Source organism: Durio zibethinus, chromosome 22 (assembly GCF_047325235.1).
Source record: "Durio zibethinus cultivar Kanyao isolate XHJ-2024 chromosome 22, ASM4732523v1, whole genome shotgun sequence".
NCBI lineage: Eukaryota > Viridiplantae > Streptophyta > Magnoliopsida > Malvales > Malvaceae > Durio > Durio zibethinus.
Genome location: NC_143183.1, coordinates 19,146,271 through 19,159,124, shown reverse-complemented (window position 1 = coordinate 19,159,124; position 12,854 = coordinate 19,146,271). Strand labels below are relative to the sequence as shown.

Here is a 12,854-nt window from a genome sequence, read left to right as displayed (position 1 = left end):
TCAACAATTCCTAGAATTTGGCAAAAAAAACTCAAAATCCTGTGACTTTTGGAATCTAGTTGTCGACAAATAAATTCAACATCCACAAAAAAATTCAAATAACTCAGAAACTAATTACCGTGAAACTTGTAGAAAAATTTAAAAAAAAAATTAGAAAAAATTAAACTAAAAACAACAGAAACTAAAAAACTCAAAGATCAAAACAATTTTCAGAAGCAACAAAAAGTCTCAAGAATCCAGAACCCATAATTGAAACTCAAAATTTTTGTGTGTTCTTATTACTACCTATTGTGTAATTCTTTGCCCTAATTGCTTGATTGTTGATTGTTCTGATTGAACATTACGATCAAGTTTTATATATAAAATTATTGATAGGATAGGAAGATAATCATCTTATATCATGTTTGATTTGTATTTAAAGAGAGAGATAATGATTGTAAGGAGTATTAATATTCTTTTGGCATATGATTATTCAATTATACTCAAATAGAGATGATTATTTTTTTATCCATGAGATTAAACATACATGTCCAATTATATCTTTAAAAATTACATCAAATAATTTAAATTGTATAAATTTTGAGCAACGATAATTTTGACAAATAAATAAATTATCATATCCTAATCTTTGTATATATTAAACACAAAATATGATGATATTATTTAATTTAATCATATTCATAATATCATATCATATCATCTTATCATATCATAATCTTATTTATCAAACATAACCTAATGTCTTTATATAAAGATTAAATCCCACTTCAATTTGGAAAACCCCAAACCCACATAACCTTAGCAAAATTTTTAAGATTTTTTTCTGAGATCTTTCCTTTATCAAACAACTTTGATGCCCAAGTATTTCCAAAATTAAATTGAATTGATTGTTTTCAGATCTTGAATCTTGGCTTTTGATTTTCATAGATTTCATCTACACTAATCTTTCCTTTTTTGAGTTTTTTTTCTACTTGACACAAAAAAAAATAATAATAATAATACAATTTTGATCTTTTGATCTTAGGCCTATAATTCAATTTTACGATTAAAGCCCAATTACAAATTTTCATCCCATTATAAAAATTCAAAATCCATTTAATATCGAAAAAATTTTCGGATAAAAAGGAATATTTACATAATTTTAATAAGATAAAAAAAGTGTAAGAATTACACTTGTATAAATGGATCCCTGCTCTTTATATATATAAATAAGGATTTACTTATATTAGAATAAGTATTATATAATTTTTTGACGCTGAGTGTCATGAATGTAATTTTGATTTAAGGTTAAAAAAAAATATAAGACTTATTTTAGTATAAATAGATCCTTACTCTATATATATATATAAAATATAATATAATATAATATAAAGATGAGCAATTATATAATAATATTATTCAATTCTTTTTTTAAAATAATGGGATAAGATATATTTAATTTTATTATTTATATTTTAAGATATATTGGATTGGATTTTGAGAGTTTATCATTCATATTTAATAAAACTTATAATCTATGTATAAATTGGATTTTGAGTATTTTTTAATTGTGACTGTTTAAAGTTCGATCTTTTACGAATTTAAATCATTTCGCCTACAAAATTTGAATTCGAGTTGGTTCAATTTTAGACTAATTAAATTGTTTTTTAAATTTTATAAGATATGTTATTTTTATGACAAATTTTTTGAATTCGATTCAAGTTCATATTTTTTTATTCAAATTGTGTTTTTTTCAAATTCAAATAATTTTTTATTTGATTTATTTGAATTTAGATTATTTTTAATTTAAAGTTTAATTTTTTAAATTTTTTTATCAAATCAAGTTTGGTCATATTAGAAATTTATTTTGCCACAATCTTACGCGTACTAAAATGAAAAATATTTTGCCACAACCTTAATATGAAAAATAAGAGAAACAATCATACCCTGAAATAGAATTTTTGGTTTTGCAAGTATGAATTTGCTATCTTTAAGAGCGACTACCAGCCTATCTTTCCTCGTTTTCGTGGCAGTACAACGTTGGCAAATCCATTAAACAAGAAATGCTGTTTTTTCTCTTTCTCTTTCCTTAACACAAAAATGCTGTCATTCTTAACCAACAAATTCTCTGTTTTTTTTCTCTCTCTTTATAAAAAGAAATGCCATCCTTTTACCATCCGTTCTCTGTCCCGCCGGATACTCTCCCTTTCACCGCCGGTTACTGAGTTCCCCCTCCCCAGCCATGGTCCACCAATCCTGCCGGGAGTTCTTCTCCGCTCCCCTCCATGGCCTCACCACCTCCACCACCACCAACACCACCACCAACACCACCATTGCCTCCACCTCTAATGAGACTACCATGGACCTTGCATGGCCTTTTGGTAAGCTTGAAGGTGTTGACCGTGATGATATCCGTGAAGCAGCCTACGAAATATTCTTCACAGCTTGCCGTTCATCACCAGGTTTTGGAGGTCGAAATGCTTTAACGTTTTACTCTTCACATGATCATCATGGAAATGGGGATGGAGGAACAGCGTCTGGATCACCACACGGGCCAGGGTCACCGAGCGGGCGGGCGAATTATGGGGTGGTGATGAGCCCTACGAGTAGGGTTAAAAGGGCCTTGGGGTTGAAGATGTTGAAAAGATCACCTTCCAGGAGGATGTCAACGTCGTCTGTAGGTTTTAGCAGCGGTGGTGGTGGAGGGTCCACGCCATCATCGCCTGTTTCTCATGGATTTGGTGGTTCTGTTTCTGCTTCTAGCCCTGGAGCTGGAATGGGGTTTTCTACGTTGCCGGCGTCGAGGCCTAGGCGGCCTTTAACGTCGGCGGAGATTATGAGGCAGCAAATGAGGGTGACAGAACAGAGTGACAATAGGCTTAGGAAGACTCTCATGAGAACCCTTGTTGGCCAAGTACATACATCAATATTACTATCTACTACATTGATACATGTCATTTCTATGTGTTATATATTTCAATTAATTGCTTTAGAATCTTAAAGTTTACGAAAAATTTTAATTCATGTCTTCGTGATTTGAATTGATGTGAAAAGTAATAAGTAGGCACTAATCAATTCTTTGTTGCTAAATCCATACTGGTTTCAACAGATGGGTAGGAGATCAGAGACTATCATCCTTCCGCTTGAGCTTCTCCGGCACCTAAAACCATCCGAATTCAATGACTTGCACGAGTACCATCTTTGGCAAAAGCGTCAGCTCAAAATCCTGGAAGCAGGCCTTCTCCTCCATCCATCATTCCCTCTAGACAAATCGAATTCTTTCCTTATGCGTCTACGTGAGATAATCCGAGCTGCCGATTCCAAGCCTATAGACACTGGGAAGAACTCTGACATGATGAGAACATTGTGCAACAGTGTTGTTTCTTTATCTTGGCGAAGTACCAATGGTACTCCTACTGATGTGTGCCATTGGGCTGACGGATTCCCTCTCAACATTCACATCTACACTTCTCTCCTTCAGGCCATTTTTGATATTAGGGATGAGACATTAGTCCTTGACGAGGTTGATGAGTTGCTAGAACTGATGAAAAAGACATGGTCTACATTGGGGATCAATAGGCCAATTCACAATGCCTGTTTCACTTGGGTGCTTTTCCAGCAATATGTTGCGACTAATCAGATGGAGCCTGATCTTCTTTGTGCTGCATATACTATGTTGACAGAGGTGGCAAATGATGCTAGAAAGCCGGATAGAGAGGCAACGTATGTGAAACTATTGTCTTCCATGATAGTTTCAATGCAAAGTTGGGCAGAGAAGAGGTTGCTTCACTACCATGAATATTTCAACAGAGGAAATATTGGTGGAATCGAAAATCTTTTGCCCTTGGCATTATCTTCAACAAAGATTTTAGGTGAAGATGTTACGATCATGGAAGGGGAAGGGAGCAAGAAAGGGGACACAATGCTCGTGGATTCAACCAATGATCGCGTAGATCATTACATTCGATCTTCTGTGAAAAATGCATTTGCAAAGGTGAGTAATATACATATAGGCAACTCTTTATTACCAAAATGCTCCTATCTTGGTATAATTTTTATTTAATTATTACTTCTTCGTTGATTGCTATAGATAATAGAAAATGAAAATGTCAAAAAAGCAAATACAGAGGAAAGAGAAGAACCTAGTATAGCTATACTTCAATTGGCTAAGGAAACTGAGGATTTGGCTGCGAGAGAGAGGGGGTTATTTAGTCCCATATTGAAGAGGTGGCATCCGATTGCAGCTGGAGTTGCGGCTGTGACGCTGCACCAATGCTATGGAGCAGTGTTAAAGCAATATTTAGCTGGTACAAGTGTGCTGAACAGTGAGATAGTTGGGGTACTACAAAGAGCTGCAAAACTAGAAAAGGTTTTGGTTCAAATGGTGGTTGAAGATTCTGAAGAGTGTGAAGATGGAGGCAAAGGAATTGTCAGAGAAATGACGCCATATGAAGTTGATTCAATTATATTGAGGCTCTTGAGACAATGGATAGATGAAAGACTAAAGAAAGGGAAAGAACTGCTTTGTAGAGCAAAAGAAACTGAAGTCAGTCAATTTCCCTTTTTTTTGTGAAGTTCATAAGTGAAAAAAGAAATAATCTATAATTGAGCTTACTAATTGGTTGCAATTTTTGTTGCAGACCTGGAACCCCAAGTCCAAATCTGAGCCATATGCACAGTCATCTGAGGAGCTAATGAAATCGGCCATGGAAACGGTGAATGATTTCTTTGAAATTCCCATTGGAATTACCGATGATTTGATTCTTGATCTAGCTGAAGGTTTAGAGCAGCTCTTCCAAGAATACATTACCTTCGTAGCATCATGTGGTGAGAATCATCTCATTGTGTTTCATACACCATTTTCAGCTTGCTCATTTCCATGGAACAATTTAAATCATCCTTGGCAGCAAATCGATTGCATTATAGGCAGGATACGTTTCTCATTTTTGGTTACATTGTTTTTAGGGTCAAAGCGGAGTTATCTCCCTACACTTCCTCCTCTAACCAGATGCAACCGAGATTCAAAGTTCTTCAAACTCTGGAGAAAGGCTAGTCCTTGCAGTGTTGGAGTAGAAGCAATGCATCAAATTACGACTACCGATGGTCACCTTCCTCGCCCATCAACAAGCCGTGGAACACAACGCCTCTACGTCCGTCTTAATACATTGCACTATTTAATCTCTCACCTCCATTCTCTTGATAAAACTCTCACCATCTCACCAAGAGTCTCAACACGGAACCGTTTCAGCGGCAGCCGCAAGCACCATGGTGCTTCATCTTCCTACTTTGAACACGCCATTGGATCCATTCAATCAGCCTGTGATCATGTATCAGAAGTTGCAGCTTACCGCTTAATTTTCCTTGACTCGAATTCTGTTTTTTATGAGAGTCTCTACGTTGGTGATGTAGCCAATACAAGAATTAGACCTGCAATCAGAATTCTGAAGCAGAATCTCACACTTCTTACTGCAATACTCACAGACCGGGCTCAAGCATTAGCAATGAAAGAAGTTATGAAAGCATCTTTTGAAGCCTTTCTTATGGTTTTGCTAGCCGGCGGACCTTCCAGGATCTTTCATCGGTCTGATCACGAGATGATTGAGGAAGATTTTGACAGCTTGAAGAGGGTATTTTGTACTTGTGGGGAAGGCTTGATATCTGAGGATGTAGTCGAGAGAGAGGCTGAGACAGTGGAAGGTGTGATATCATTGATGGGTCAATCCACTGAACAACTAACAGAAGATTTCAGCATTGTCACTTGTGAAACTAGCGGAATAGGTTTCATTGGCGCAGGGCAAAAACTACCTATGCCACCAACTACAGGAAGGTGGAATAGAGCAGATCCAAACACAATACTAAGGATCTTGTGCCATAGGAATGACCGAGCAGCGAATCAGTTCTTAAAGAAGTCATTTCAATTGGCAAAGAGGAAATGAATTGAAATAGTACATTGTATATATTGGATATTTAAAGCTAAGGTTTTGTCATCTGGGTGTATTATAGCATCGATTTTCATTGATGTAACCGTATTCAAATTTGAAGAAAATCTCAAAGGGAGCTCATTGTATCGAATTTGGTTAACTTAAAATGTTATATCAACATCTTTTCGGGGGTAGAGCGAGCAAATGTACAATATTCTTTTATTGCCTTCTAATTCTTTATAACATTAGGCATTTTACTTGTTTAAGGATCATGAGGGGTTCATCAGAGTAAAAATGAAATATTAAGGATAGCATTTTTTTTTCTTTTTCTTTTGTTACAGACATTTCAAGAAGTTAAACATTGTATTCTTTCTAGTAATTACAGCCAAACTGGGGTCAAGCAAATTCAAGAACATTGTATTGAATTAGTACCAAAACCACCACGGTTGATGATGCACCATCAATAGACCAGGCCAGGAAGAGTACTCTGTCAAAAACCTGAATGACAGCTTGTTTCAATTTTCACAAGTTGAATTTCAACTCTGACATTCCAATGGACAACAGATATTATTCAACATGTTCCATCAACCTATTCCCTTGATTCTTCTTGATTCGATGCCTTTAATCTTACCGCCTTCAGTTCTTCTGTAAGTACATGCATTGAATCTGAAACTTCAGCCTTGTAGACATAAAACTTGATTACTAACAAGAAGAAAATGAAGTTCAAGAAGTTGAGTATAGCAAAAAATGCATAATAGTAGTCAAGATGAGATTTGTTTAGGTTATTCAAGATCCATCCTTGATGACCATGCTTTCTAGTGATATGAGAAACTGTTGAAAGAAGGAAGCTGCTAAGAAAATTCCCAATTCCCAGACTCGTAGTTGAATATGAAGTACCAAGACTCTTCATGCTTTCCGGTGCCTGATCATAGAAGAACTCAATCTTAGCCACCTCTAAAAATGCATCAGCTGTGCCCATAAGCACAAATTGGGGAAGTAAAATGAATATGGTTAGCGGAAGTTGCCCTCCATTTTCAACTAAGCCATGTTCCCTGGCCACATTGAGTCTGTGCCTCTCAATTACAGAAGCAATTATCATGATTATGATGTGGATAACAAGACCAATTCCCATCCTTTGAAGGAGAGTGATGCCTCTAGGATTTTTACTCCACTTTTTCACAATTGGGACGAGGATGCGATCATAGAGGACAACACAAATAAGCATAGAAATGGTCACAAATCCAGCTAAACTTGCTGGAGGGATCTCGAAGCTACCCATGTGTCTATCAAGGGTGGTGCCTTGTTTTACAAACAAGGTACTGATTTGAGCAATCATGGTGCTTGGCACAAAAGTGGCAATCAATATTGGGATCATTCTTAACATCTGTTTAGTTTCTTCTACTTGGGTTACCGAGCATTGCATCCATGGATCCGGGGAGCCTGTTTTAACAGCAGCCTTATTAAGGAACCTGCATTTTGGCACAAAGTTGAACATATGATCAGAAGACCACAAATCAAAATAACAGAAAATTTCAGATTCCTATATGTACCTAATTCAAACAATAATTGACGCTAACCTCAGGGATGGTGTTGAATCAATCCGAAACTTTCCTTTCCTGCCATACTCTTCCGGGTCAAATTCATAAAGTTCTTTGGGGTCAGTAGGAAGAGGCACCTTCCATTTCCTTATGGCAGCTACTATGACCATAGCCATCCTTGTGAAAGGACTCCCTGCGGGCACCCTGTGCCTATAGAAGGGCGTGCCTGCCAGGAAAATCAGAACTGAAATCACCAGCCCAAGTGTGGGCAGCCCATAGCCTAATGTCCAACCAACATTGTCCTGAATATAAACAAGAACTGTGTTGGCAAAGAGTGTCCCAAAGAAGATGCTGAACATCCACCAATTGAAGAAGGATAGCTTATGAGCCTTCTCCTTGGGATGAAAATCATCGAATTGATCGGCACCGATCGTCGAAATGTTTGGCTTGGTGCCGCCGGTTCCTACAGCTAAAGTATAAAGTGCACCAAAAAATACTGCTAACTGTAATGTTGATGCCTTCTTGCAATCATCTACATTGGCTTGGTGACAGGGTGGTGGCTTTAGTCCATGTAGTGACACTGATAATGTTAGCAATGACATTCCCTGTGATCAACAATTGGGTTAAGTTCGACCATTGCAAAGACCATAATTAATCAAAAACTACATGCACCTTAAAAATCACAAATTTGATGGCCATAATTAAACACAATTCTTTACATTCTCATTGCAAAATACTAAAAGGTCAAATTGATTTTTTTTTCCATGCAAAGAATTTGGTATATGTTATTTCAAATTTTTTTATAAAAAATAGAATTACAGTTCGAAAAGATTAAATTTTACCCAAATCCTAATTTAGTCTTTACTTAAATCATAATTAATTTTTTTTATCTTTTGAACTATCCAGATCTTCAACTTAGAAATCGATTCCACTATCATTGTTAATCTTAATTTCAAACCTCATTCCTTAACACATTTAGGTGACCAACCAAATTAAAAAAAAAAAAATCTTAATTTTAATTTGCAACTAGGCTTATCTATTGCCTCGGGCATAGAAATTTTAATGGTCCACACTCAACAAACCTTTATGCATACATAACAATAAGCAAACACATATAAAAAGCCTAGTTGGCCTTTACTTTTATCCCTCTCCAAAGTAAGTTGATAAACCGAGTTGACTCAGATACCTACAAGAAATGTTGTTTGGAAAAGTAGACAAAACTTTCTTGACTTCTAGTCGGGACAACGTTCAAGTTGTGACGTAGATATCCGTGGTCCACCTGACAAATTTGTCAAAACTTTCCAACCCACATACAACATATAAATAATCATATTCTATATTGCCTTATAATTAAAACAAAGAAAAAAATTCAGTCAAAGTTTCGCATTCTACCCATGTTTGAATGCGAATTATTTTTCGTAATTTGACTATAGTCAGTTAACGTCACGACAGCTTTATTATTATTATTATTTTTATAAAATAGGTTTTAATACGAAGATATGTAAAAAAAAAATTATAGTTATTAAAATTTAAAATTTTAATTTATTAAATGTAATTTTTTAAAAAATAATTATAAATTATTGAGCTTCTTTTCATATATAATACATTAGTAACCAATTAATTTTTTAATTGGCTTAATCATCCTACTCTAAAATAATGCTTTTGGTTTTACTAATTTTGTAGTAATTAAAATTGTTATATTTGAGTGTTTGGTTGAATAGAAAGTATATATATTCAAACCTTGGGATGTAAACTTTAAACTTAACTTTTATAATTCTTAAATTCAAAACTTGGACTGAATAAATAGATATGAATATAGGCTAGTGAAAAATTACAATCATTAAAATTCGAAATTTATGTGTTTCCAATTACTTTTATTTTTAAGATGGTAAAAAATATTTTCATATTTTGTTTCGGATCTAATTTTTTTTTTCTGATTATCTTAAAAGTACATTATTGCACATCTTGGGCAATAATCAAGATTTTTACTCTTACTCTACAAAAATAGGATCCTAGGTAGTTGGCCAAAAAAATTTTTTTTTCCCTTACCAATTGGACTAAACCGTGTGGATTGTTTTCAACTACTTCATGCATATTTATGTAACACATTTATGTATGTATGCATGCATAATGCATACGTAAAGATTTTTGTAAACATACCGAGATATAAATTAAAGACGCAATGACAAAGGTCCAATAGCGACCAAGGTGTGCATCAGCAACATAGGCACCCAAGATTGGGGTCATCCAAATGGTGCCAACCCAATTGGTAACATTGTTGGCCGACTTGACAGTGCCTTGATGAAGCTTCCTCGTCAAATACAGGACAAGATTGGAAGATATACCGTAGTAGGCCATGCGTTCAAAGACTTCATACACTGCACCAATGTTAAAAGCAAAGTTTTCTAATTAAGCTGCGGCCGGAGAATTTAGCAGCTGATGATGATCATGTGTTGATTGATATGGCTGCTTGTTTGAAGGTTCATGTGCATGGGTCCATGAAATAATGGGAAAAAATATCTTTAACTTTGGAACTTGTCTCTAATAATTGAATAGGAGCATTGGTTTTAACTACTGGAGAAGAGAGATGGTGCTTTCCTGCCTAATATGGTTTATTTTACAGTATTATTTTAAAAAGTGACTTTTGAATTTGCATTATTTTTATAAGAAAGAAAAATATTAATGGGGCTGATCTCATTATCGTGTTTAAAAAATTCAAGGACATGGCAGCAGGAATGATTCTTGCACTTAGGGTCTGGAGAAGAGAGAAGAAAGCAGTACAGAAGCTGGTGGAGGACTTTAAGATGGGAAGATAGGGTCATGTAAGAAGGATTTACATCTTTGTCAAATATTGGTGGAAAAGGAAAGCTGAAACCAAACCAATAATAGCTTCAAGAGGAATGCAAATTAAGTGGAGGTTGTAGCCTGTGGGAAGCTTCTGTCTTCATTATTTGGCAGTTGAGCCAAATCAATGCTTCTTTTTCAATGTTCAAACCAAGAATACCAGAATTGCATAAAATGTGAAAAAAAAAAAAAAAAACAGAGTCCTAATGCTTTCTATAGTCATTCCAGGATTAGTAAGGAAAAGCGTCGTAAAAGTTAATACAGGGAAATGGTGACAAAGAGCAAAGGGATTTGGTCCCATAACAACAGTTAAGACTCAGTGTGCTCCTAGAGAGAGGTGAAGAGGGCGAGGCAAAACATAAGAGAAAAACAAAAAGCAAACGACAAAAAAAGAATCAACCAATCGGAATCAATGTCAGTGAAATATATTAATTACCGACGACAAAGGAGCAAGCAGTCCATCCACCGCTCTTGGATCTACGGACTGGGTTTCCTTTGAGATCCACAGTGCCATCTTGAGTGTAATCGTCTATCCCTTCTTCAACAGCCATAATATTAAGGTCAAAACCAACCCTTTAGTATTTTTTTTTTTCTTTTTTTTTATGTTTTCTTTGGAACAACTTTACACTGACACCTGCAAAGAGGAGTTTGCATCTATCCATTCCTTTTATAGACAAGCTGAAGATCCTGTCTCTGTTCAAGTTAATTTACCCCTTTGCCATCATTTTTTACATCCAATTCCCATTGAAAACAAAAACATTTCTTACACAATCATGTGAGATTCAATTAATATTTGTGAAAACGTACTTTTTCAACCAATCTCGACTTAAATGTAAACATGACTTTTTTCTTTTTTTAATTTGAAACAAGAGAGAGAGATTTTAACCCATTAATCGAGCGTCAGGGTAGAGAAAAATGTTTCGATGCTAATTTCTTTAAAAAATATTAAAATATTAAATATTAAATATATTAATTATTAAAAATTATTTTTTTTGTTAACAATTCAATATTTCAAATCGAATTTTTACTTAAAATTAAACTCAATTCGAGTAAAGCCCAATCCGCTCGGGCATGACAGGATATGCTCAAGTTTACTTACATCTTAGCGAAAAACTAGAAATGATTGTTACATGATCTCATGAAAAAACCCTAGTCCGTGCAAGTTGTCATTACAAGACAAATAAGCCCCATTTTTCTCTTTTAAGTAAATGGCGTAATTGAACGTTTGCTAGCAATGGAGGTCACTCTCTCAGTGAATTATTTTAGCAGATATCTTTAGAAATTTTCTTTTAGCAAGTTTCCAAAATTATGTTCAAGTTATTTTTGGACTTCGAAATCAAAGCATTTGTAACCCTTTTCATATTATTAGGCTGTGGGGTTTTTCTGCCAAAAAAATTATAATACTAATATATATTTTATATACAATTTAATTATTTTAAACATAATTATGCCATGACAATACCATGATCAAATTATATATTAAAACAGCTTATCTATTTTTTTTTAAATAAAAAGGATTGAGAGAAAAATATTTTAATTAACTTGAAAATGAATCCTTTTTTTAGTAAAGTACAACTGTCATCAAATAATTTTTTTTGTGGATAAACCCTAACTTATAATTTTGATTAATTTTCAAGTAAAATGTAACTGTCACCAAATTATATATATATATATATATATATGTGGGATCTGAGAATTTTGATTAATATGTTATAATAACTCAATTTAAAACAAAAAGTCAATAAGTCATATCAAATAAAATTAATTGTTGCGAGTTAGAAAACACGCAAAAACAATAAAAATTTTAGGGTGTCGATCGACAATTGATAGCCTACAAGATGATTAATTAATCAAATTATTGTTTAATTAAGTCAAAATTTAATTTTTTAAAAAAATATAAAATTTAGCTTAACTAATTTATAAAAAAATCTAATAAATTTAAAATTTAAATCTTAATTCTTAAAATTTCGTTTTCTATCAAATAATACGTGATTTTTTTTTTTTAAAATTCTTCCACAACGACCATTTCAAGTCAATTATTAGGATTGACAATTAATACAATGGTTAAATTATTTGCCTAATTTTTGATATATTAAAAAAGAAGATCTAGAAGGGGAGAAAAAGGGGACTCACACTCTAAGATTATATTTGGCATCTAAAATTATGATAGAAAAAAAATGATATTATCATGAATAAATTGAAATATTTTGTATTTGATGTGTTTAAGGATTAAGATATGATAGTTTATTTATTAATTAAAATTATATTTTTAAAAAATTTATACAATTTAAATTATTAATATAATTTTTAAAAATATAATAAAATATATAAATTTAATATCATAAATTAAAAATAATTATTTTTATTTTAAGAGAATTAAATTATCTTATATAAAAAAATAATTAATACTTTTTACAATCGTATATTTTTTTTTATATACAAATTAAAAATAATATAAAATAATTATTATTTTATCTTATTTATCCGCACGATCTAAATCCAACGGTCAACTTTCTCGAGAGGCATTAATTAGCCGGGTTGCCCTACGTAGGAATCTTGGATTTATTATTCA

General features: G+C 33.5%; 2 protein-coding genes across 4 annotated transcripts; one reads left to right on the top strand and one right to left on the bottom strand.

Moving 5' to 3' along the window:
• The first annotated feature begins 1,999 nt into the window (after positions 1 to 1,999).
• On the top strand, positions 2,000 to 6,213 carry LOC111306739 (protein unc-13 homolog). Of its 2 annotated transcripts, XM_022904590.2 has the most exons (5): positions 2,000 to 2,893; positions 3,089 to 3,973; positions 4,070 to 4,525; positions 4,620 to 4,806; positions 4,945 to 6,213. In XM_022904590.2, exons 1-5 carry the CDS (start codon positions 2,222 to 2,224, stop codon positions 5,913 to 5,915), a joined length of 3,171 nt encoding a protein of 1,056 aa, XP_022760325.2. In that variant the 5' UTR covers positions 2,000 to 2,221; the 3' UTR covers positions 5,916 to 6,213. The 2 variants fall into 2 exon arrangements, with proteins under 2 accessions (XP_022760325.2, XP_089607848.1); XM_089751722.1 differs by having other exon boundaries at positions 2,082 to 2,893; positions 4,620 to 6,027.
• On the bottom strand, positions 6,190 to 10,928 carry LOC111306740 (protein NRT1/ PTR FAMILY 5.2-like). Of its 2 annotated transcripts, XM_022904591.2 has the most exons (4): positions 10,719 to 10,928; positions 9,599 to 9,816; positions 7,478 to 8,043; positions 6,190 to 7,369 (listed from the first exon to the last, which is right to left on the bottom strand). In XM_022904591.2, the coding sequence occupies exons 1-4, from the start codon at positions 10,831 to 10,833 to the stop codon at positions 6,490 to 6,492; spliced, it is 1,779 nt and encodes a 592-aa protein (XP_022760326.1). In that variant the 5' UTR covers positions 10,834 to 10,928; the 3' UTR covers positions 6,190 to 6,489. The 2 variants fall into 2 exon arrangements, with proteins under 2 accessions (XP_022760326.1, XP_089607850.1); XM_089751724.1 differs by lacking the exon at positions 9,599 to 9,816 and having other exon boundaries at positions 6,245 to 7,369.
• Positions 10,929 to 12,854: the final 1,926 nt, after the last annotated feature.